General features: G+C 48.8%; 8 protein-coding genes across 8 annotated transcripts; 7 read left to right on the forward strand and 1 right to left on the reverse strand.

The window, feature by feature from the left end:
- Positions 1–317: 317 nt before the first annotated feature.
- On the forward strand, positions 318–890 carry COCCADRAFT_91202 (uncharacterized protein; the record flags this gene model as incomplete). The annotated part of the gene is made up of 5 exons (XM_007712221.1): positions 318–378; positions 429–499; positions 554–660; positions 729–789; positions 843–890. The coding sequence occupies 5 exons, from the start codon at positions 318–320 to the stop codon at positions 888–890; spliced, it is 348 nt and encodes a 115-aa protein (XP_007710411.1).
- Positions 891–2,637: 1,747 nt separating this feature from the next.
- Positions 2,638–4,591, forward strand: COCCADRAFT_3484 (uncharacterized protein; the record flags this gene model as incomplete). The annotated part of the gene is made up of 3 exons (XM_007712170.1): positions 2,638–3,139; positions 3,198–4,489; positions 4,544–4,591. 3 exons carry the CDS (start codon positions 2,638–2,640, stop codon positions 4,589–4,591), a joined length of 1,842 nt encoding a protein of 613 aa, XP_007710360.1.
- A 1,003-nt stretch (positions 4,592–5,594) lies between these two features.
- COCCADRAFT_77407 (uncharacterized protein) lies at positions 5,595–7,216 on the forward strand (the record flags this gene model as incomplete). Its single annotated transcript, XM_007712222.1, has 5 exons — positions 5,595–6,140; positions 6,190–6,304; positions 6,361–6,502; positions 6,564–6,590; positions 6,640–7,216. Coding segments are annotated over 5 exons (1,407 nt in total), but the record flags the coding sequence as incomplete, so codon positions are not given.
- Positions 7,217–8,114: 898 nt separating this feature from the next.
- Positions 8,115–9,766, forward strand: COCCADRAFT_91090 (uncharacterized protein; the record flags this gene model as incomplete). Its single annotated transcript, XM_007712223.1, has 3 exons — positions 8,115–8,293; positions 8,388–9,465; positions 9,545–9,766. The coding sequence occupies 3 exons, from the start codon at positions 8,115–8,117 to the stop codon at positions 9,764–9,766; spliced, it is 1,479 nt and encodes a 492-aa protein (XP_007710413.1).
- Positions 9,767–10,997: 1,231 nt separating this feature from the next.
- On the forward strand, positions 10,998–14,145 carry COCCADRAFT_3487 (uncharacterized protein; the record flags this gene model as incomplete). The annotated part of the gene is made up of 2 exons (XM_007712171.1): positions 10,998–13,554; positions 13,616–14,145. The coding sequence occupies 2 exons, from the start codon at positions 10,998–11,000 to the stop codon at positions 14,143–14,145; spliced, it is 3,087 nt and encodes a 1,028-aa protein (XP_007710361.1).
- Positions 14,146–15,338: 1,193 nt separating this feature from the next.
- COCCADRAFT_24747 (uncharacterized protein) lies at positions 15,339–17,212 on the reverse strand (the record flags this gene model as incomplete). The annotated part of the gene is made up of 7 exons (XM_007712182.1): positions 15,339–15,422; positions 15,615–15,664; positions 16,018–16,023; positions 16,132–16,145; positions 16,205–16,354; positions 16,405–16,422; positions 16,476–17,212. The coding sequence occupies 7 exons, from the start codon at positions 17,210–17,212 to the stop codon at positions 15,339–15,341; spliced, it is 1,059 nt and encodes a 352-aa protein (XP_007710372.1).
- A 1,748-nt stretch (positions 17,213–18,960) lies between these two features.
- COCCADRAFT_24748 (uncharacterized protein) lies at positions 18,961–20,274 on the forward strand (the record flags this gene model as incomplete). Its single annotated transcript, XM_007712183.1, has 7 exons — positions 18,961–18,999; positions 19,312–19,350; positions 19,434–19,466; positions 19,700–19,829; positions 19,873–19,964; positions 20,047–20,111; positions 20,214–20,274. 7 exons carry the CDS (start codon positions 18,961–18,963, stop codon positions 20,272–20,274), a joined length of 459 nt encoding a protein of 152 aa, XP_007710373.1.
- A 588-nt stretch (positions 20,275–20,862) lies between these two features.
- Positions 20,863–21,572, forward strand: COCCADRAFT_91181 (uncharacterized protein; the record flags this gene model as incomplete). The annotated part of the gene is made up of 2 exons (XM_007712224.1): positions 20,863–21,370; positions 21,484–21,572. The coding sequence occupies 2 exons, from the start codon at positions 20,863–20,865 to the stop codon at positions 21,570–21,572; spliced, it is 597 nt and encodes a 198-aa protein (XP_007710414.1).
- Between the last annotated feature and the right edge of the window lie 994 nt (positions 21,573–22,566).

Genomic DNA, 22,566 nt, shown 5'->3' on the forward strand with positions numbered 1-22,566 from the left:
AGAGCAGATAGGCGGGGCACGCACGAGCCGTTGAAGACGGTATATTTGGGCGCACACGGCGGATAGTATGAGGTCCCGAGACTATCTGCGGCACTCGAGAGAGTAAGTTTGGCGAAGGATTGCTTGAGGTAGGTTTGTTGTCGCAGGCAGCGGGCGTGAAGGAGACCGTCAAGTTGCCATGGCCTATGGCCATAGCCAAGGCACCTAGCCCGCCCCGCGTTGCTTCTAACCGCTTTGGGAAAGTTTATTCTCCCACCTGCGACCTGCGAGCATACGACCAAACTCTCAGTCAAGCCTTACTCAGCATCACAAACACCATGGCAGAAGTACAAAGGAAGCTGCAGGAACTTTCCGAAAAGTACCAAAGCCTCCAAGCAGGTAAGCAGTTGTTGCCAGCCGAAGTAGAGTGAGTGCTAACGTCGGAATAGATCTCGGAACCAAAGTTGAGGCACGCCAAAAACTGGAGTCGCAACAACAGGAGAACAGCACCGTCAAGAAGGTAGCCGATCAAGATGCACGCATGTCCGACATACGCTGAGACGCTACACTGCAGGAATTCGACATACTCGACGACGATGCCAATATCTACAAGCAGATCGGCCCGGTGCTGTTGAAGCAGGATAAGACAGAGGCGGTCATGGCAGTGAATGGACGTCTGGAGTTCATTGACAAGCAGATGTCAGTCCGAATCGCTATTGACGGAGAGGTACGACATTAACAAGTAGCAGCAAGGACATTGAGAAGCAAATCCAGGGCATACAGGAAAACAGCGAGAAGATCAAGGGCGAGGTGCGTTTGTTCGATGCTGATTTCGAGGGTAGGCAAGCTGACTTGCCGACTAGATTATCCAGATCCAGACGGCGGCGCAGCAATCTCAGGCAGCGTCATAAGAGAATTGGCTACAAGACGAGAGAAATCAATGAGATGCCCAAATTCCCTCGACTTGCTTGGGTCCTGCCACCTACGCTACATTGTCGTGAAGGGCCAAAGCCAAGGCCGATGCTGACGACTCGGGCTTCATATAAACTCCAAACTCTAAGCCCTGACCGCTGACGCGCACAAGCGCAAGAGCATGTCCCTTGCGAACGGGCTGGGAAATGAATTGATGAGCAAGATGTCAACGTACTTGGAAGCGTGGCCTTGACACGACAGTCTGCCTCCATAGACGGGGAATATGTAGTAGACACAGCTAGGAGTGGCTGGGATGAATGCCAAGCCGTGGCTGCGCTGAAGGGTCTATGCGTCGAGGAAAGCCATTGATGTCAATATAAGGATTTATCGATTTTTGCACGAGTCGACGCTTCTTTTGGCACGACTCGAATCATGCACGTGGTCTGGCCGAGTGCTGGGTGGGTGGTAGTTATTTGCCGGGACTCCCGGAACAGGCAAGCAGCGGGTAAGGTAAGCCGTGTCGGGTCTACAACCTAGGCGAGTGCTCCTGCAATAACAAAATACGACGTCGTTGTCGTCGGAAGGGCCAGGTTTTGTAGTTATTGGGGGCGCCGAAGGAAGTCGGCCCCTCGAGCCATGATACTGGCTAGGCATTTATTTGCAGGCGGCGCATGAACAGCCAGTCCGGAGCATTTCCTTTTGTTTGCTGGAGCGTTTGATGGGTCCCCCCCGCGCAGGCGTTGCCAATGGGGAGGAGGCGCGGCAAGGGCCCAGCACCCTGTTACAGAAGGCTTGCGAATCGTGCCCTTTTTATTTATTTTTATTTTATGCCTCGCAGGAGCACACAGACATGGCATGCCGGGCGGAAACTGACAGCGGAACCAGCCGTGGTATCTCTGATGAGGCACCTACATACTGACTACATAAGCACAGCATGGTAATTGCGTTTGGCCGGTACTCGAAACGACGATGGTATGGTACCGTGGCTGATGATGAGTGTTGGTTGGTTGGTTGGGTGGCGTGCCGGGGGATGCGGAGGCGTGGTATGTGTACGTACAGTACTTGGGTTACTAGGTACATACAACACACACACGCACACGCACACGCACCCTCGCCTCAGGGCGCCCGAGCAGGCAAAGAGAGGCGGACAAGCTTTTGGGGCATGGCCGTGGAAGGCCCCCAAAGACCACCTGGCTCCACCAGGCATTCGCATCATCTGTAACAGCTGAGGACTAGCGCTGGGCCAGTCGTGCCGTTGCTTCAGTCTTGCGCAGGGTGCCGTGATTGGCTGCACGCTAACGAACCAACGCCTTTTGGAGTCCTGACAAGAGTTCACTGTCCCCTTCTTTACCTCTGGCAGTGACCTTCTTCCGCTGGTCTGCCTCCTTATCGCCGACCTTTTCCCTTCTTTGTTGCTGGATATATTACCCGCTCTCTTCTTATAGCGCTGCTTGCCCGTCCCCTCTTGCACAGCGCTCCCCACGCCTTCGCCTGCGCCTATCAGCCCTTCCGCGATCCTGTCTCTCCCCTGACACTTCGCACCTCGAGCTCTCCTTTGAGGCACAGCTGGGACTGCAGGAGACACTCGTGTGCATCCATTACTTCGACCGACTGACGCTGAATTCCATCCGTCGACACTGTACGTCCCATCTCGACTGCCCGCACCCTCTCGTATTCGCCTTGCTCACTGTCAGCCCAGAATTTCAACCCACCAACTGCCCGCCACGGTCAGCCACTACCGCCATCATGTCGGCCAGCCACATCGCCGCCAACAGGAACAGCACCCCCGAGGGCTCCTCCTCCCTCCGCCCGCCTCAGGCCCGCTCTTCGCTCGGTGCAAACCATCATCTCCGCGCCTCAGCTGATTTGGGCGGCTTCCCCTCGCCTTTGGCCAACCGCGGCATTCGCCCCGCCTCCGAGATCTACTTTGGCCGCAACAACACTCAGTCTGGCAACCCAGACGAGATGGAGCGTGCTGCCCAGCAGTGGCTCGCCGACATTGACCAGTATGAGACCACGCTCGAGGAGATGGCGACAGCCACCCTCGATCAGGACTTCAAGGACGAGTTGAGCGCCATCGAGCAGTGGTTTCGCGTTCTTAGCGAGGCCGAGAGGACCGCTGCCCTCTACGCTCTCCTGCAGCAGACAACCCAGGTTCAGATTAGGTTCTTTATCCAGGTTCTGCAGCAAATGTCCAAGAACGTGCCCATGTCTGGAGTACTCTCGCCTGCTAACTTTGGAGAAAAGGGTAAGAATTTCTAATTTTGTTTTTTTTTCCAATGCTTTCCCATGCTGACATGTGCTAGATCCAATGACGCAGAAACTGAGCGATGCTATGAGCAAGCTTAACACGGGCGAAAACCGCCATTCCATGGGCCTCGGTCGCCCCCCGCCATCCCCGGGTGCTGGAAAACGCAACTCGGGCCTGGAAACCTCCACCATCAACCGCATGTTCCCAGATGCGGCCGCAGCTATTGCTAAGCAGAAAGCTGAATTCACCGATGTTGTAGGCGTCGCACCGGCGTCAAACCGCAACAGCACTGTCGGCGACCGTAGCTCAATGGCAGCTCCCACCATCTCTGCCCCCGAGGACAACAAGAGGGAAAACAATGCTCCGCCGGCATCTCCCTGGAACGAAGGCACGAACCGTCCAAAGTCCTCTGGCCAGCAGCAGCAACAGCAGCAACAGCCCATGGGCCAGTTTTCGCAGCCTCCTCCATCCGCCGGTCTTCGATCTCCTCGTCTTCCCCTCCAGAACGATGCCAATAATGTGCAGACTACTACTCTGAACGCTCTCGAAGCAAACTCCAACATGCCACTCCTTTCGCCTTCTTACCAGCCAGGTGGCAGCTGGGCATCGCAGTTGAGCACCCCCATGGTCGCCAATTTTAGCCAGTCCAACAACCAGGCTGATATGGTTGCCAATGCCACGGCTATGAAGCTTGCTGCACTCTCTACTGTTAACAACCGTATTCAGTTGGATGATGTGCGCAAGTTCCGTCGCGCTCGCTCATCAGACAACGGTCCCATGTCGCCTGGTATGCCTCAAATGGGCAATGGAAACATTCTCATGACAAACGAGATGGGCCAGGTCTTGACTCCCCAGCAAGCGGCTGCTCTGCAGGCCCAACAGTTGGCTGCCATGAACGGCCGCCGATCTCGGCCCAGCTCCCCCGGTTTTGCAATGCAGGGCCAGGGTATGGGTATGGGAGCCATGGGTAGCTTCACTTCTCCCCAGGCCAACGGTTTCCTAGCTGCTGAATATGGAGGTGGAATGATGAACAACGGCATGGGTGCCCTTAACCTTGCTCAGTTTGGATTGGGTAGCGGAGGCAACAATGATGGTCACGGCTTCCTTGGTGACAACATTGACCGTGGTCGATCTCCCCGAGGTCGCCGCGGCAGCTCCAAGCCTCCGGAAGATCCTACCGACCCTGGTCTGCTCTCGGATATTCCCAACTGGCTCCGCAGTCTCCGATTGCACAAGTACACTGATAACCTCAAGGACCTCAAGTGGCAGGAGCTCATCGAGCTTGACGACGAAGGTTTGGAGAAGCGCGGAGTTAACGCTCTTGGCGCGCGTAGGAAGATGTTGAAGGTATGAAAGACTCGATTCGTTCCATAAGTCCTTGAAACTAACACAAGATTACAGGTTTTCGAGCAGGTCAAAGAAGCCCAGGAACAGGGCAAATTGCGATAGATCCGCGAGCTGTACCTCCGGACTCGCACATGCGAACGAGTTCATCTCAAATCATAGATATACGATGGAAAAGCGGCGACCTCCAGCTGGCACGGATGCAGATCCGTCAGGTCTGGGAACGCATACGATGATATGCTTTATGCTCTGAGACCCCGTTTGGATGTTGTGTTGGCCCATCGTATGTCGAAGGCTGGCTTCCACTGCAGTTTCTTTTTTGTACAAATGTATTAGTGTGGTTTTCTATTGTAAGGTTAGGGTAGAAGAGGCCGGGCAACGGCAAAAAATTAATGACGCCATTACGCGCTTTCTACAAGATGAATTGTGTTCAGCGTAAGCATCTCATCACTTGTTCAACGTATTGCATGTCGCTACTTTTGCATAAACGCGAGATTGCTTGGGAAAATGCGGCCCCGACGGTTATCCCGACAGTTACCGACAAGGCAACCATGACCACATCTGACACTCAGGTTAGCCTTACAACGACCTTTCACTTGGCAATAACAGCACTTGGGCAAAGCATATGAACACCCAAGAAACATCCCCCTGCACTGCATAACACGTCAGCCTCCGCGCCTCCAGCCAAGTAATTCCCCCATTTACTCCGTCACGCCATTGATCTTTGATGGATCAACCATCGACCGAAAAGCGTATTGAGCGGGTTGTATTGGCATGTGTTCAATGCCGCAGCAGACACGTCAAGTGCGATGCCGAGCAGCCTGTATGCAAAAGATGCAAGCACGATGGGAAAGAATGCGTTTACCAAAAGTCACGAAGAGGAGGGCTAGATAAAGCAGCCCTCGCAGCACGACGGTTACGATTGCAGCGAGAAGCCGAAAGCACACCGCGCAACACACCCACTGCTCAAAGCAGTGAGAATTCCGAGCAGCATCTACCGACAGACTCAATCTGCGCACAGTCATCGTCGAATCTCTTTTCAGACAACACAACAGATGAGACGATCTCGCTCGCCGCATCACATTTTCTTCAGCAAAATCATGTGACATTCCACATCGACAACGATCGCCTTCTAGAACTGTTTTTCGAAAACTTCTGGCCTTCTTTTCCCATCGTTTTGCCATACTCTTATCTACAAACCAGGCGTCTGAAAGAGAATCATGGCATGCCAGTCTTGCTGCTCGTCTTGCAATGGATCGGCTCATTCTACGCGCCCTGGGTGCCATCGGAGCCTTATCATGAAGCAGCTCTCAAGGCAGTTGCTTCACCCACGCTTGAACGCACTCCATTCAACGTCCAATCGCTGATGCTATTTGCGCTCGCAGAGTTTTACTGCAATCACAAGAGCCAGGCTCGCAAGAGGCTAGAAACAGCTGTTACCCTTGCCTTGGAACTTTCCATGAACGAAAGGGACTTTGCCCACGCGTATGGCGAAGGCGACCCTGTGCTGGAGGAGTCATGGCGGAGAACCTATTACATGCTCTATATTGTGGATCAGCACTTTGCTATCGTCACCAACACCCCATTCCACGCGTTACTGGCAGTGCCAAACAATGTTGACTTGCCTTGTGATGACGAGTACTACAAATGTGGGGTATGTTATACCAACGTGCTTAGAGTTGTTCAAGTGGTAACATAATTAGCAAATCCCTCCCGTGTCAACATGGGCCGAGTACCAGCTCCGCGAGCTTGCAAAGATTGAGGTAGTATATTCTTCAATCACTTACTTATATGATGCTGCCATGGTTGTCGCATTTAGTAAGTTTGAACCGAAGATGCAGTATTGACATAGGGCATCGTGTTGACCATACTAGTCATGAACACGTTTATCCATACCACTGTGATAAACGAAGCTCTTGTTGAAAGTTGTGATGCTAAATTTGCTATCTGGACGTCTTTGCTACCATCATGCAAGAAGGATCCGCTTCTTATGAACGGCGAAGTGGACGAGGTCATGTATGTCGAGAACAGCTGTGTTGAGAGCCTAGAATTCTTGCTGATATTGTTCTTTCCACAGGTTCATGGCACATATGATCATCGCCATGTAAGTATTCATTCTCCGCTTTTTTGAAAACACATTGACATGATCGCAGCATAATGTCGACAATTCATCGGCCTTACTCGTCGCTAGGCTACTGTCCAGGTGAAATGTCTACACGAGGCTTCATAGCGCCCTCGCCCTTTACGCTCGTGCCGAAAGCTGGGCGTAATGCACACACTGCACGCGTGTTAAAAGCCACAGAGATTGCAACGAGGCTACTCGCAATTCCTTGTGCTCTTGAAAGACACAATCTATTCACCACGTGCATGACGGCACAGTTGGCTGCCGTACAGGTAGCTGCGTGCGTATATCTGCTTGACGGCCATGCCCTTACTATAGCCCGCGACCGTGTCAGCCTCAGTATTGGCTTTCTGAAAACCATGGGGTCCACTTGGCCTCTCGGAAAGATAGTGGCAACGGAAGTTCGAACCATTGCGCGCTTGAGTTTCTCCAATACAAGCACCCAGCATGTCGGATCTATGGGGGCAGAGCCTGTGGCTGCGGAAATCGAAGTACCGCGCGATGAGGTGGTATCTCCTGTTGATCCTTCAGCTCAGATTGACATCTACGCCGGTCTCACGCTTCCTGTCGATTTGAGCCCAGCACCTTTTGGCTATCCAAGTTATTGGGTTTAAAGACGGAAAGTAGCCGAGATGGTTGATACTACTCAAACTGTGATATTCATGCTGTATGAGGCGAAAGATGGGCATATTGGCGAAGAGCGAGCTAATGCTGTGTAACCCGACCAGATTCGGGATCAGCAGTGTCTAGCTGTGATCAGCGCAAGACGACCGATCAGCTATGAGGTCAACCGTGGACGAACAAGATCGATGTAACAATTCTTGGTTTGACAGCATGATGGCAGCAGTACAACTAGAGACAAATCAGATTGGCTAAGCAACACATTACTACTCCAAACTAATGCACCATAGTCACCAACCGATAAATGAGGTCATTACGTACAGTTACACAGGGTGGACACAATACAACCCAACACATGACAAACCCCATTTTTTCGTTCGAGTATTATCTGCAACCTCGGAAGTTGGTAAGCAAGCAAGTCCATCCGCCCGCTGGCTCGTTATCAGTTGCCCAGCGGGCGTATCTATGCCATGAGCAAGGAAGCCGTTCACGTCATACTCCAAGGGGCTAGCGCCTCAGACCATTCCAGTCGCAGCCCCGCCACGGATCTGCAATTCGCTCTAGAGTGGGTCCCTGCAGAAGTCGTCTGTGTCGTCCAATGTTCGAAATAATCCAACGGATTTAAAGCACGAGTGGCCTTCCGTTTTCTTCCACTTCGTGGCAATGCATTCAGGGTAACGACACGATGACGGATCTGGTTTTCGGCTGATTTTGCGAACTAAGAAGCAACTTCTTCTTTTTTTCTCTTCTTCTTGTTTTTGTTGGTCTAGGACAACGCACATCAATCAACCAAAGAGAAAAAAAGAAGAATCCAGCGCGACTGCGACTTTGCGACGAGTCATTCGGTTCTCTCCGAGGAAACAGCACCACGGTTCTGACGACACGATGAGCGACGTTGAGAAACAGTACGATGTGGCGACACCAGGCGGTGCGAAGAAGAGCGAGGAAATTGCTGACCAGAGGGGTGGGATTGATCCTCTTTTCGAGGCCAAGCTTGTGCGCAAGCTGGATATCTACATTATCCCAGTGGTTATGCTGTTGTACTTATTCAGTTTCCTGGACAGGTGAGTTGGAAGAGATTTCCTTGCTTGGAAGAGACTGGACCATTGAAAAAACCCTGTGGATTTGGCAGCATCGACATACTAACTACAACACCAGAGTCAATATTGGGAATGCCCGGCTCTACGGCCTCCAGGAGGATCTCAACATGAATGACTCGCAATTCCAAACCGCAGTTTCGATTCTCTTTGTCACCTACATCTTATCAGAACTCCCTTCAAACCTGGTTCTGAAAAAGTTTACGCCCTCCCGGTGGATCGCATTCATCACCCTCGCCTGGGGGATCATTGCAACTCTCACCGGGATCGTACAAAGCTACGGTGGCCTCATCGCATGCCGTCTCCTCCTGGGAGCCGTAGAAGGCGGACTATTCCCCGGCATGGCCGTCTACCTAACCTTCTTCTACACCAAACGCGAACTCGCCCTCCGCATCGGCTACCTCTTCGTCTCCGCTGCCCTCGCCGGTGCCTGCGGCGGCCTCCTCGCCTACGCAATCGGCCACATGGACGGTACCGCCGGCCAGCGCGGCTGGCGCTGGATCATGATCCTCGAGGGCATCCCCACCCTCCTCCTCGGCATCGCAACATGGTTCGTCCTACCCAACTCCCCCGAAACCGCCTATTTCTTCTCCCCAGAGGAAAAAGCTTTTGCTGCCGCCCGTCTCAAGCGCCAAACGGGGTACACGAAGAAAGCGGCCGAGTTCCACTGGGATGACGTGAAGAAGGCGTTTAAAGACTGGAAAGTCTGGACCTTTTGCTTTGCGCAGTTCGGGTCTGATACCATGCTTTACGGCTATTCCACTTTCCTGCCTACGATTATCCGCTCGATTAATACGACGGCGAGTAGTGCCATGGTGCAGGTTCTGACTATCCCGTGTTATGCCCTCGGCGCAATCACCTACCTGCTCGTAGCGCACTTTTCCGATCGCCAGCAGAAACGCGGGTTGTACAGTGTGCTCCTGGGCCTTGTCAGTATTGTGGGATACGCTATGCTGATTAGCGATTCAAACTCCAAAGTACACTACGCCGGGTGTTTTTTGGTGGCGATGGGATTGTACGTTTGTGTCGGGTTGCCGCTGGCGTGGTTGCCGACGAACTTACCGAGATATGGAAAGAGGACTACGGCTACGGGGTTGCAGCTTAGTATTGGGAATTGTGCGGGGATTATGAGTGCTTTTGTATGTTTCCTCTCCTTCCCCCCCCTTCCCTTCCTTCGTGCGCTCTTTGACACCCAAGTGCTAATGTTGACACAAACAGATCTATCCAACTGCCGATCGCCCCCGCTTCATCAAGGGCCACGGCATCACAATGGCAATGGTGGGCTTCGCATGCTCGTGCTACTGTATTCTGTGGTTTCACTTCTCAAGGGCGAATGCAAAGAGAGAGCGGGGTGACGAGGATGCAGCAGTGCAAAGTCTAAGCGATGAGGAAATTGCTGAGTTGGGAGATGATAGTCCGAGGTTTAGATATACGATTTAAAATGTCGTCTGGTGGGGATGGGAGAGCTGTATGGTTTGGAGTGGGCTAGGAAGATTAGAGATTATTGTAGTATTAAAGAGTTGTGTTAGATGTAGACTGGACGGATGTGATGATGTCGCGGCTCAGATTCATTATGTGGCATGAAAAGGTATGGTATACTACATGGTAGTATCTGGAGCTGGATAGTAGATATACGTGTGGGATAAAGAAGCAAACTTATAGTATCTAAGGGTTGACGTTTGGGTGCGGAAAGAGAGATTCAGAGTGAATCAAGGTAGCTGCAAAGCGGTAAGCTTTAGTGTATTGTAGTGTTGCACGTTGTGTACTAGTAGTGTACTTTTATGTAAGGTGTTTCGCGAGTAAGCACAGAATATATTGAAGGATAGAATTAAGAAGAATCCTTACGGAGTTTCTGTGTAGTTCGTGAGGATTATATACCTCTTCGGAGGGGTAGCGTAGTAGGTTTTTCTTCAAGATCTCAAGAATTCTTTTACTACAATACTAAGGAATTCGTAAGGTAGAGAGTGTAAATATCTCCCCTTCTACCACCAAAAGCAACATCTAAAATCTAAAGATATTTTAGTACTTTAAACTAATCTTATTCTCATACTATGTTCTTTAGGAAAGAGCTTTTATTATCAAGTTTTAGTGCTGAAGAAGCTTTTTTTTTATTTTATTATCTCCTTTTTTAGACTTCTATACTAGTTAATATTAAAGATAATTTTAGTGTATCTAGCAACTTTAGAGACAACTATGTAGCAAGCCAATACGACCCCATTAATACACCTCTTCTACACGTTGATCGGTAACGGACCGTCCCGAGGGAGTGCCCGGTGGATCCCCTCGGGTCGTCCTCTGGGTTTGAATTTTGTGACATTTTCGAAGGACATTGCTATTTGCGCTTATACCGAGGATCTAAATATGGACACGATGTAGATGACAAGGGGGCACTTCTTAATGTGGTCTGGCGAAGCGAAAAAGCGATGTTCGCTTACTTTTGATTGGCCATTACTTTCCTGTTGTGATATGTGTGGCTGTGGGACGCCTGACGAAGCTGAGCCCGGCGCCAAAAGAGGTGGTCCAAAATTATAATTGTTCTCTTGTTTCAGGGCTCGGGAGGGTGAGTTATAGATAGAAAGTTGAGTATATGCTCTTGACTTTATCGGCCCCATCAATCTCACCTCAGTGACTTGCCCTTCTATATTCAACTTGATTTCTGTGGCGAAGCACCATGGATCTTTTCCCTGAACCTGATTGTAACGCTGACCCTCTACTAGTACCGCTTTTGGTGAGCAGCGACACATGTCCGACACCGGGACCTTTGGAGCACGCAGAATTTGTTGCAGCTTCAAGACGATACGGTATCGACTTCACAAGACTTGAGGAAATCCCTGAAGATACATCGCCGACACATCTCGCCTCAATCATCCAGAGTTGGCTCTATTTCGGCACAATCGAGGCATTTACACACAGTTATGTGGATCTAACTGCTTGTGTAATGCAGGAAGGGGAACCTCCATTTGCATTTCCGGGTGTTGGGTCATTTATTTCGTCCAAGGAGATTTGTCGCTTGCTGAATAAGGGCGCTAAGAAGACCAACCAGCGCTTCAAGAATACAAACGGTCCACCAGGGGCAGTTCGACGATCTTATGCCATGGATGATCACATTTCCTTTGTTTGGCACATTCTTGACTGTTTGGACTCCTTGCCACTAGCAAGAACACACCCTCTCCCCGTCATACAGCTCTCAATCCGCATACTGGTAATCATTATCATAGGTCTACAGTGGGACCTACTGCAATTTGATGGACACGACCGCAAGATGTATCATCCCTTCGAACTAAAACCGGTCCTCCACCCCGCCAAACAGCCGCCATCTCCCGCGGCTCAAGTGTTATTAGAGCACTTTGAAAAACACGAGTGGTGCCCTTATAGGAGACGTCAGATGTGCGAAAATCACAACTATGCTATGGCGTACTACATGACAAGGCTCGCCAATCGCTCTCCCCCACATGTAACACACGCCGCCTGCTCCGACGAGACTTGTGTCGCAAATGATATCGATCCAAACAAGTACACATCTCGCCATACGAAAGAAGGATGTTCTTGCCCCCATGTTCGAGTACCAAGTGGAAAAATCGAGAAAATCATCAATGAAGGAGGCATACCACTGGTGAAAATCAAAGATCATGACAGCTTCGGACTGCCTGAGATAGAGATCGTGAAGTTGACGGAACATACACCATACGTGGCCATATCTCATGTTTGGTCTCATGGACTCGGCAACCCCCACGACAACTCATTGCCTTGCTGTCAGTTGCGCCGAGTTGCTGCTCACATTGCTGAGCTCCGTGTCGACACCTATAAATCAGTTCGTGCTGCATCTACAGCCAACTCCAGTCAAGCCTATCACCACGGGGTAGCTTGGGACCTTTCACGGTTCAGATTGAGCAGGAAGAACGAGTTGTTCTGGTTGGATACATTATGCGTGCCTGTTGGCCGAGATGCTGAGACGCGGCGCCTCAAGACTATGTCGATCAATAAGATGGCAGCAATCTACGCTATAGCGAAACATGTAATGGTCTTGGACGATATGCTCTCAAGAATTGATGCTGGCCGAGCAAAAGCCAGTGAAGTTCTGGCTCGCATCAATATCAGCGATTGGATGGGAAGATGCTGGACTCTGCAAGAAGGCGCACTCAACCTTACCTGCCAAGTGAAACTACTAAACAGCACTGGCACCAATCCCCGTATGATCGGCTGTGACTTGGATTTCCTCTTTGGGCTCCAGATGTTTCCTGATTGGTTTCCGGTAAACTGGATTAGCTATGGCACTTCCAGAGTCAAGGCCAGAGATGTATGGCCTGACTTTGATTTACGCGTCACAAGCCTCTTCTCACGCCTGCTACGAAGGTCTCAGATAGGATTTGATCATATGCTTTTCTTGACCGAATCCCAAGAGTATCTTTTTGGAGAGCTCTGGAAGGAGCTGAGTGTGCGTACAACTACTAAACGGAAAGACACTCACATCATTCTGGCAAGTTTGCTTCGTTTCAGCGTGCAGAAACTTTGCCAGCTGAGTAACCCCGCTGATCGTCTAAGCGCTATTCTTTGGAGCCTCGGAGGAATCCCATTCTCATTCTTCTGCTCTGCAGCCGGACCGAGAGACCGCCCAGAGCAACATCATGAAAACCGCTGGTTGCCTCTCTATCCCAACACTACCCCGGTACGCAACTACTGGTTAAGGTTTGATACAGACGAAATGAATACTCTACGAGTTCACGGACGCAGGAAAGCGCTGCTATGTGACCCAAGAGAACTCGCTCAGTGGCCCTCGAGGTCCATAGCGGTGGGAGTCTGTGGCGAGGATGGTTTCACATACATCTACCGCATAGAATTCTATCGTGAGGATGATGATACGTTTTACCAGGATCATAATGGCCCGATATGTATCATGCAGGAAGACGACTCGGCCGGAGACAATGGCGCAGGCGCATGTTTTCTCACCAGTGCAATGTCAATACCCGAGTACGAATCTCGGAGCAGCTCGGACACGAGAGTAGATTCAGACAGCGAAGCAGGTGCGGATAGGTCCGATGGGCTGCTGGCTACATTCGACTGCCCAGTGTTCATTTCTGTGTTGCGGCGGGCCCCATCCAACCCAGCCGATGCCACCGAATCTGTGATTAACACCAAAAATGAAGCCAAAGCGTTTGCTGTCACAGATTCTACGATAGAAGCGATTTCGGGTGAGTGGATAGATGCCAGAAGAATCCGCATTCTTTGCAGTAAGTTCCTTCCTGCTTATGAAGACGCTTCAGAATGCCATTAGCTGACAACCAAGCAAAGAACCCCCCTCGATGCAATTACCTCTCAAGACTCGAACAAGAACCCGACCCGAAGATATAGCTTTGGCCTTTCTTTTTGGAAACGCCAACGCAGTGACGACTGCTGGGATGATTATGCTCATTGTCATACTTGTTAAGTACTTCGACGAACTCACTATAACTTCACGAGCAGCGGCGATAACGATCCTAATCATGGACTGTCTTGGAAATACTGCATTGGTAATGATAGGATTCTGGATTTGGTTATCCTGGGAAGCAGTGATACTAGCGCTCATCACAGTATATGCTGTTTCGACGCAAAAGCACCTAGGATTGTCCAAGCTGGACATTGCGTTTGTCGCTTTACATTCATATGCGGCTACCGAGATGTTTATAGGTAAGGTTTTGAAAAAGATGCTCATGTCCATGGTGTTCCGGGCTTGGCTTGAAAATTTCAATGATGACGGAGCGGACCAGAATCAGATTTGGATAGTGAGATGGCTGTTGAAGGATCGTTCGAGACAGGACTGGAATCATAGTGTGAATAGATAGGCTTAGAGACTACTGGCACCAATATCTGGTATCGAGGATTTTAGTACGTAAGTATCAGGACATGTTATGTCGATTATAAGCTTGATTTCGCGATGTTATCTGTAAGGTCTCTCCTGTTCTAGTCGTGCAAGAGCTACAATGTTTGTATGAGGTACAGCGAGAGAGACTAACCACGCAGATTTAGGGCTTTTGCCTACACCCTATTAGATCGATAGTATAGTACTTTAATTCCCACGTTATAAAATACGTAGTGATTACTAACGATATACGCGTTGAATTTAGGTTAAGATACCTAACTAATGTAAGAAATGGGGTGACGACATAGATTCCAAGACGGAGAAAAAGTGCCAGCAACGTGAGTAGAAAGAGGACCGAGACCAGCAGTTATATGAGCTGTGGACACATTTCGTGACATCTTAAGAAGATTTCTTTCTATACTACCTATATCGGGGCGGCGCAGTGGGGTTTTCTTCTAGATGCTAAAGTTCTCCTACCACAATTCTAAGGAATTCGCAAGATTAACAGTTTAAATCCCTCCCTCTCTAGGGAAAAAAACTAAAATCAATTTTAAGAGTAAAAGAACTAAATGTAGAGATTATATTTATAGTTAAATTGAATTTTCTTTAAACCTTTAACTTGTAGGAAGGGGATGCTAGTTTTGTGAAGAAGCTTTCTTAATGTTTCTCCTTTTTTAACCACTGCATAGAATTTTAGGCCAAAAGCCACTGTATCTAGCTATGATAAAGAAAAAACGTATAATTAGTTTATTATTTCTTTCTGTTTGTGTTGCTCATGAGTGGCTCGCATGCGGCGATGGGCCCATAATGTATATCACATAAAAGAGCGGCATGCCCACCTCAGCCCACCAAAAATCAAGAAGTCGAAATAAAGGACATGGCCCAAGTAGCGGTTCGAACGAGAGACTTCGGGCTCCAGGCCTCAGGGCCCTCGTATCGAAAAGTCAGCACTAGTCTGGATGGAACTGAGTCACAAAACAACAACAACCACCCCGTTGGGTGTCCAATCACGGGCGGCAAAATCTGCACTCGGTGAATCATGGTGGTAATGAGGACACAAAGCGCAAGGCAGCAGCGTAGTGCACAACTCCCAACTAACTTACAAACACCCTGCTCTTGTGAACTCAGTCTCCAACCCGGCAACTTGATCAACATCACCCTCCGACCGATTTCTATTCATTGCGCACCCACCACTTCTGCAAACCTCTGATTATACGCATCTGCACTATTTTTTGCCTTAAGCAAGTACCAAGTAGAACGCTAATAAGGATAGGTGCATAGGTTATGCAGGACACTATCTAGTCATGTCGCGTTTGACCCAAGCCCGCCTCCCTCGCGTTTTATGGGAGCTGTCTTCTGTCATACTTCACTCAGGCTCCAGATTGTTTTCAAATCCCTTATCTCAATATAGAAAGGGTGGATAGTAAAGAACTCGAGTCTTGTATTACTCACATCAAGATAGCGCTCCTTGGAAGTATCGGTTTTAACCCGTGTCATTCCAACTACAATGAATTTTTATGTGAAGCAGCTAGTTATTCTATTCATTCTTTCTTAGGGGTTCTCTGTCTTTACGGTGCTCACAGCCTGTCCCCGAACCTGTCTTTGCTATCTCATAGATTTGCTATCACATTGTGCCTTAGGAGGCACATATATCCAGCAAAATCTCAAATAATTAGTTTTGCTGGTGTTTTGGGTGGTTAAAGCATGCGGGGTTAACTTTGGTGATGGCTGGGTTTTGGCTAAAAAGGGAAAACTTTTTGCTTAGTACTGTAGTTAGCTAGTTACTAGTTAATTTAATAATCTATCTCCCGGCTTATTCCTATGCTTTTTTTCCAGCGTCATCTCCTATAAATACCTTTCCCTAATAGTGATCAGCAACATCACGCCTTACTGCTCACAGCTGTCTCGCCCCAAACCTAGATCAAGAATAGAGAAGTATAGCCTAACCTCGTAGCACAAGCGTACACACTTTCATGTCCTAGTCTACAGTTATGTAGCTAGTACAGAAACTAGAGATTTGCTAGCTAGATCTATCAACACACTGCCTTAACGCCCGCACTTCGGCCTCCAACTCCTTCACCCTATCCTTCACTTGGGCCGCATCGCCTGCACTAGCTTGCATATGCTCCTCTGCCCAGTCTGTAAACCGCTTTAAGTACTGCTCGATATTTGTCTGCACCTCTACCCATTGCCTGCACCCGCGTTAGAGATCTACATTTAGTTATCGTAGGCTTAAGCGTACCTAGGGATATCAATAAAACTGCGCGTCTACGTTAGAGGCCTCTTCATATTCAGAATGGGATAGGCACTCACGCTTCTGGCAGCTCTGAATGGGCCTGCTCTAGCTGTTGCAGAGATAGCTCTAGCTCTCTAATCCTCTCGTCCTGCTTGTTGAGTCTCTCTGCATTCTGCAGCGTTTGCTCGTAATTGAGCTGCAGACCCTTGCTAGTGATTCTAGAATCTCTCCTAGACTCAGTCGCTGATCCGGCTCCAAGATCTAGAACGCAGGGTACGTCTCGTAAGATTGACCTCTCTAGTTCTTCGCGTAAACTCATATCTAGAGTGTGTTGTATTGATAGCGCTGTATTTACGTCAAGTAGATTTGTAGCTTCATCTCCAATAGCTAGGCCCGTATACTGGTAGATAGGTGGCGATGCAGCATTGCGGTAGAAGGATTCTGCATCGATGATTTGTTGGGCTGGAGCGTAACCTGGAAAGGTGGGTAGAAACTCAATGTCTTGCCCAATGTCTGTAGAATCGAGATTTAGGTTAGGGGAGGCAAAGCTGGCATCTGTAAAAAGTGAGTCAAAGTTGATACACTGATTAACGACTAATGCAGGGTAGTCAAGCGATAGGGGCTGCTGGTTATCAGTTATCTGGATAGTCGAGGTAGTGCTCGCTTCTTGAGTAACAGCAGATAGACCAAAACCAGCCAACATGTCACCGCCATCAGCGCATGTGTGCGTGCTGGCATCAAGAGGACATTCTGGCGCCTGCTGCCTAGCGCCATAGTCATCCATCCATGAATATTCTGAGCTGAGTATAACCATATTTCTATAATGCAGTGTTTCGAAGCGGGGGTCTAGCAAAGGTGAACGGTGCTGGTAATTTGCAAACTAAAGTATTAATTATTTCGACGATTGGGGGCAGCAGAGGCTGTGTTCAACGCCTTCTTTTTTTAGGCTGCTCTAGAAGCGACAGTCTTAGAATGCGACACTAAGAGCTATATTTGTAGACCCGTGATACAAAATGGGATGCATCTCCACAGACGAACGCTGTAAAACTGGGCCTAGCAGCTGTTGTCTCGTGAGATATTATTAGATCCCCTCAGAATATTACCAACATACTTCCAGACGAGTGATATGTATAGCGTTAGTGAAGTAAGCCTCTGCGTCTCAGTGGCACTGCAACGTAGCGGGCTGACTACTAGGGAGCGTGCTTTGTCATGGCTGTGTTACAACGAAATCTTTTCTTGAATCATCAACCCACAATCTCAACTACATACATGATCGTAACGGGCCCCCAAATTTGAGGACTATGTATAACTTACAGCCTTGGAGGCTTAAAAGGGCTCTTGCTGAGCAGGACACGTTGACGAGGCGATACTAGGTTGGAACGTGAGTGGCAGGTTTGGGCCCTTCAGTCCTATGGAACTGCTGAAATGAGCTTCTATGTACGTATTGCTGGATTGGAAGCGATGGTTATGCAGGCGCCAGACGGTATTTATAGAAGTAGTACCCTAAAACTCAATCAGTTGACTAGTTAAGTATGTTAGCCCTGAGATCCATCCATAATTACTCATTGCTCGATACAAGTGGATTTATCACCGCGCAATCAGTTATTCGGGTATTGAAGTGATGGCTCCAATGAACCTGGCGTCAATTGACCCTAGAAAAGTCGAGATTGCTCGCAGACGTTTACAACTGGATCTCGATAACAGCAAATTACTGCGAACATTCTTTAAGAGGGATTTCGTAAGCATGATGGTGGCCATCGAAATGATTGCTGATGGAACCATAAATTCCACTCACCTCTTTCGCGAACCTCCCACCATAGCGGTAACGGACTCGACGACCAGTACAGAAGTGCCATATCCCGTCTCTTTCCTACATGATCTCATAGATTTCTACACATAGGAATTTCCTGGCTCGCCATATCCAGAGGAAGATCTTATAGATGATTTTGAGATGATATTTATAGTGCTTTCTAAGTGTCGCAGTCATAAAGCAGACGTGCAGGTCAGACGACTGGCAAATAATCCAGATATCATTGCGAAAAGTTGGCTCGCTTTCGCACAGCGGTTGAAAAATCTTCCACCAAATATTGCGCAGGATGCTAAACCAATTGGTATTTGGATAGACAGAACTTTCATGAGGGGCGTGAAGGAACTCGAGAAACTACCTCCATCGATGATAAAAGCTACATGCGCTTTAGAACTTGCACTCTTAGTGCCCATGCTCACAGAACCAAGAAAGCGGCGGATCACCTTCTATGATTTGTTTCAAATTCTACTGTCCACACCCAATATTGGTCTAATACGGGAAGCAGTGCTGTCGATTCGACGCCTGGAGCACCTGACAGACCTGCGTACGGACGCCTGTCTCCACCTCGCACGGCATATAGTTGATACTGCTCATAACGCAGGTTCATCCCAGATATATCGCGCTCTGTTGAAAACTGTTAGCGAACTTATAGGTTTTCCCGAGGAAGTTGTGAAACAGTGGTATGAAGAATTCTGGGAGCATCAAGGCAACCCAGAATATTAAGCACGTCGTCATTACGACTCAAGGTACCACTCATGGACATAGCATTGATTGTGAATGTTGGCGTAAACAAGGTAACTAACTAGTTAGTCAGGAACAGTGATAAAAAGATGTCATTGCACTAGGAAGTTGCCCCATATAGCGCAACTAGAAAACTGATGCAGCTTTTACATTTTTGTTGGTTTGTGATCCCTTAACACGTGATTGCCAGTCACCCTATTCACAAACAGACTAGCGCGCACTCTGTATAAACGAGTGCAACTACCCACTCAAGTAGACAGTCCGAGAACTCGGTCTCCCCTTTTTTTTACGAGTTCTGCGTGTTTTAAATTCAAGATCCTGTCTTTGATTTCATGAGTAACATTTGGGGTGCTTGCGTTATCTAGGACATCACAATCTCGGGACGCCGCTGGCACCAGTCTGAGGTAAGCACGGTTTTCGTCTGGCCTTGCAGTAAATAACTAATTAGTTAGTAAAATCATTATCATACTACCTATACGGCGTATAGGTCACAAGATGCGATGGGATTATAGAGACCAAGGTAAAGGCGATGGAACGCCCGCAATGGCTTCATCTATGGGAACATGATGGGTCTTAGTAAGACTCGAACGTCCTGGGACGTCACTATAGTTGGGCATATCTACCTACTCATGTGGCTTAATACGATCGACAACCCTAGCCAACACATACGCTTCGACGCATCCGAACTTAGCTCCTACTTCTAGGTGTCCTTTACAAAGCATATTCCCATTCACATGCTTCTGTAACCCAAAGTCACACATGCACAAGAAGGAACCGCTGAGAAGCCTTACGCTAGGCAGTAGTTCTAGCAAGGCACCTGATGCGTGGAAAGATGAAGTTGTGGCTCTAGGTCTTTCCAAGGCGAAGTGGCGTAATTACGCCGGTGTGTTGTAAGCGGAGCAGGTCCTAGGACTAACTTTTCGAAGACGCGTTCTTCGTGGCTCTAGGTCCACTGTTAAAGCCCGTTTATGGGAGATGCCTGGCTGGTCTAGAGGATGACATGGCTAGATTTATAGTAGTAAGCAGAATGCACGTGTATTTGAGAACTCTCTTCAGAAACCTGTTTACATTGTGCTGACAATGTATACTGTGCTTAATAGATCGGTACATACTTATTAGTCAGAATGTATTCCAGCGGGTGGATGAGTGATGGTACCGTGCAAATGTAAGAGTGTGTTTTGAAAAGAGATTGCGGAGCAGGTCTTACAAGCGAACCTGTATGGGTAGGTAGTTACAGCTCGGCTAGTGGTGCTAAAAGGGCTTGCAGATGGAATGCGCACATCCGCCGCACGCTTTTCCTTTGCCAGCTCCTACAGAGAGAGAGCTAATCGAATAGCATTTCTTTATGCACGGAACCTCACCCCGCTGACGACAGATCGTAATTTACAGCTAAAGCTGCAATAAACTCCACATATGCAGGTGGCCTGAAACACAATCTATTGCAGCGTGCGCATATAGAATCCGACCAATTGCGACGGCTTTGCACGGTAAAACGTGCAGAAATGGTTATTTAGCGATGCGCCGATCTACTTCCAAGCCCCTCCATGTTATTGAGGCAATCCATCTTCAAGCCTGCGAAACACTTGTTTTACTACTTACCTTTGTACGTTGCAGCCGCTGCTTGAAGATAGATTGAGGCTCTGCCCACGACTCGCATGACACTGTTAAGTACACTGCAATCACGCTCATATCCTTATCGAGGTCCCTTTCTTTTGGTATTCCATCACGCGACTGCAAGGCTGTGAACTAAGTGGTAACGTTCTCACACACTGCTCTGAACAACTGGCTTTATGGGATACTAAGATTTAGCAACCTAGGAGGCTGAAAAATTCTTTGTGTCTGATCGCAGCACGTCGCTCGACGTAGTACTTCTTCTATTTCGGCAACCTAATCAAGTTTTCCTCATAGTAGTACTCATGGCGGGGTTCACAGATGCACCAGAGTCGTCTACCAAGCTATATCACCCACTCCAGGATGCGGCATCATCGGGTTCTGGTGTTGATGAGCATCTAAACTGGGGAATTCGCCTCCTTTTACTCTTACCAGGCGACCGAGATTCTACGATTCAATGTAGTCTATCGGTTTCGACGATAGGAGATAGTCTGGGGGCTTATGAAGCCCTATCTTACGTTTGGGGCGCACCCGCGACTACAGACACCGTTATCCTTGATGGACGACCCGTACTTGTTACTCGAAACCTCCAATGCGCATTACAGTGCCTCCGTTGCAAGACATCAGCTAGAGTCTTGTGGGTTGACGCGCTTTGTATTGATCAAACGAGTACGGAGGATAAAAGCCTCCAAGTCCCGCGTATGTGGGCGGTGTTTACCTTTTGTCAGAAGGCTCTAATATTTCTGGGCAATGAATCAGATGACAGCGACCGAGCGCTGAATCTCTTACAGAAGATCTCGGAACTGCCTTCAGGTGATCTCGATGCAGTGGCAAGAATGGCGGGCGATCATAGCCTGGCATCATCTTGGAATGCCCTCTTGAAACTGACACAACGACAATGGTGGGGTCGCGCATGGATTATTCAGGAATATGTTGTTGCAACGAAAGTCCAGTTCCTATGTGGCGCGTGCATTTTACAAGGCGAGGAGTTTTCCAAAGCATTCAGTCTTCTTAGAGACTATCGATTCAAGGGCATAGTTCCACCAGAACAAGCTGACCTAATCCGACATGTCGCGCCTACGTCGATTCATCACCTTTGGTTCACGCGAGAAGAATACCAAAAAGGCTTGAAGCAAGGCAAGCAGGTTGTAGATGTACTTTACAAGTTCAGAGCATCACAGTCGTTAGATCCACGGGATAAGATTTTTAGTGTGTACAAACTCATAGGCCAGATACCCGAATTGGCTCCAAATTACGGACAGTCTGTTCAGCATCTTTACCAAGCCGTTGTGAAGACCACTATTGAATACTCAGGGACCTTGGAGATTCTGTCACATCACAACCAGAATGTTCCGTCTCGGCTTATATTGCCGAGCTGGTGTCCTGATTGGACGATACGGCGAGGAAAGAGGATTTTACTTTGGCCCAATGGATATAAAGCCTGTGGTTCATCAGAAAAAGCGCAAGCTCTGGCCAGGGAAGGTGTTCTAACACTTGTCGGCGTGCCTATTGCTCGCGTACAAGTTCTAGAAAGATTTCCAGGCAAGAAATTTTACAAGGCCACATCCGTGCACAACACATTGCACTTGCTGCAAGAGAAATTACGCAACTGGGACAATATCGGCTTAGATCAAGCCAGTAGGCTGAACATGTTTCGGAGAACAATCGTCGCTTCGAGGATTCGCTTCAATGGACCCCGGGGTCCAGCCAATATCCTCAGTGAGCATCAGGTTGACACACTCTGGGAGGCATGGTCCACACAAGCAAGCAAGTCTATTGTGGGTGTTGATAGTCTCGCTAAGTGTTATGACGATGGGATCTTTACTGCTCTTTGCGGACGAGCATTGGTTGTTACAGACAACAACTCGTTGGGTATAGTCGACCTACCTGTTCAAGACGGTGATCTGATATGCGCTTTTTCTGGTGGACAAGTCCCTCTGTGTATTCGTGCTACAGATACAAAGATGAACAGCAAGACGTACCAGCTTGTTGGTGAATGGTAAGTCACA

The sequence above is a fragment of the Bipolaris zeicola genome (genome assembly GCF_000523435.1).
Source record: "Bipolaris zeicola 26-R-13 unplaced genomic scaffold scaffold_40, whole genome shotgun sequence".
Taxonomy (NCBI): domain Eukaryota; kingdom Fungi; phylum Ascomycota; class Dothideomycetes; order Pleosporales; family Pleosporaceae; genus Bipolaris; species Bipolaris zeicola.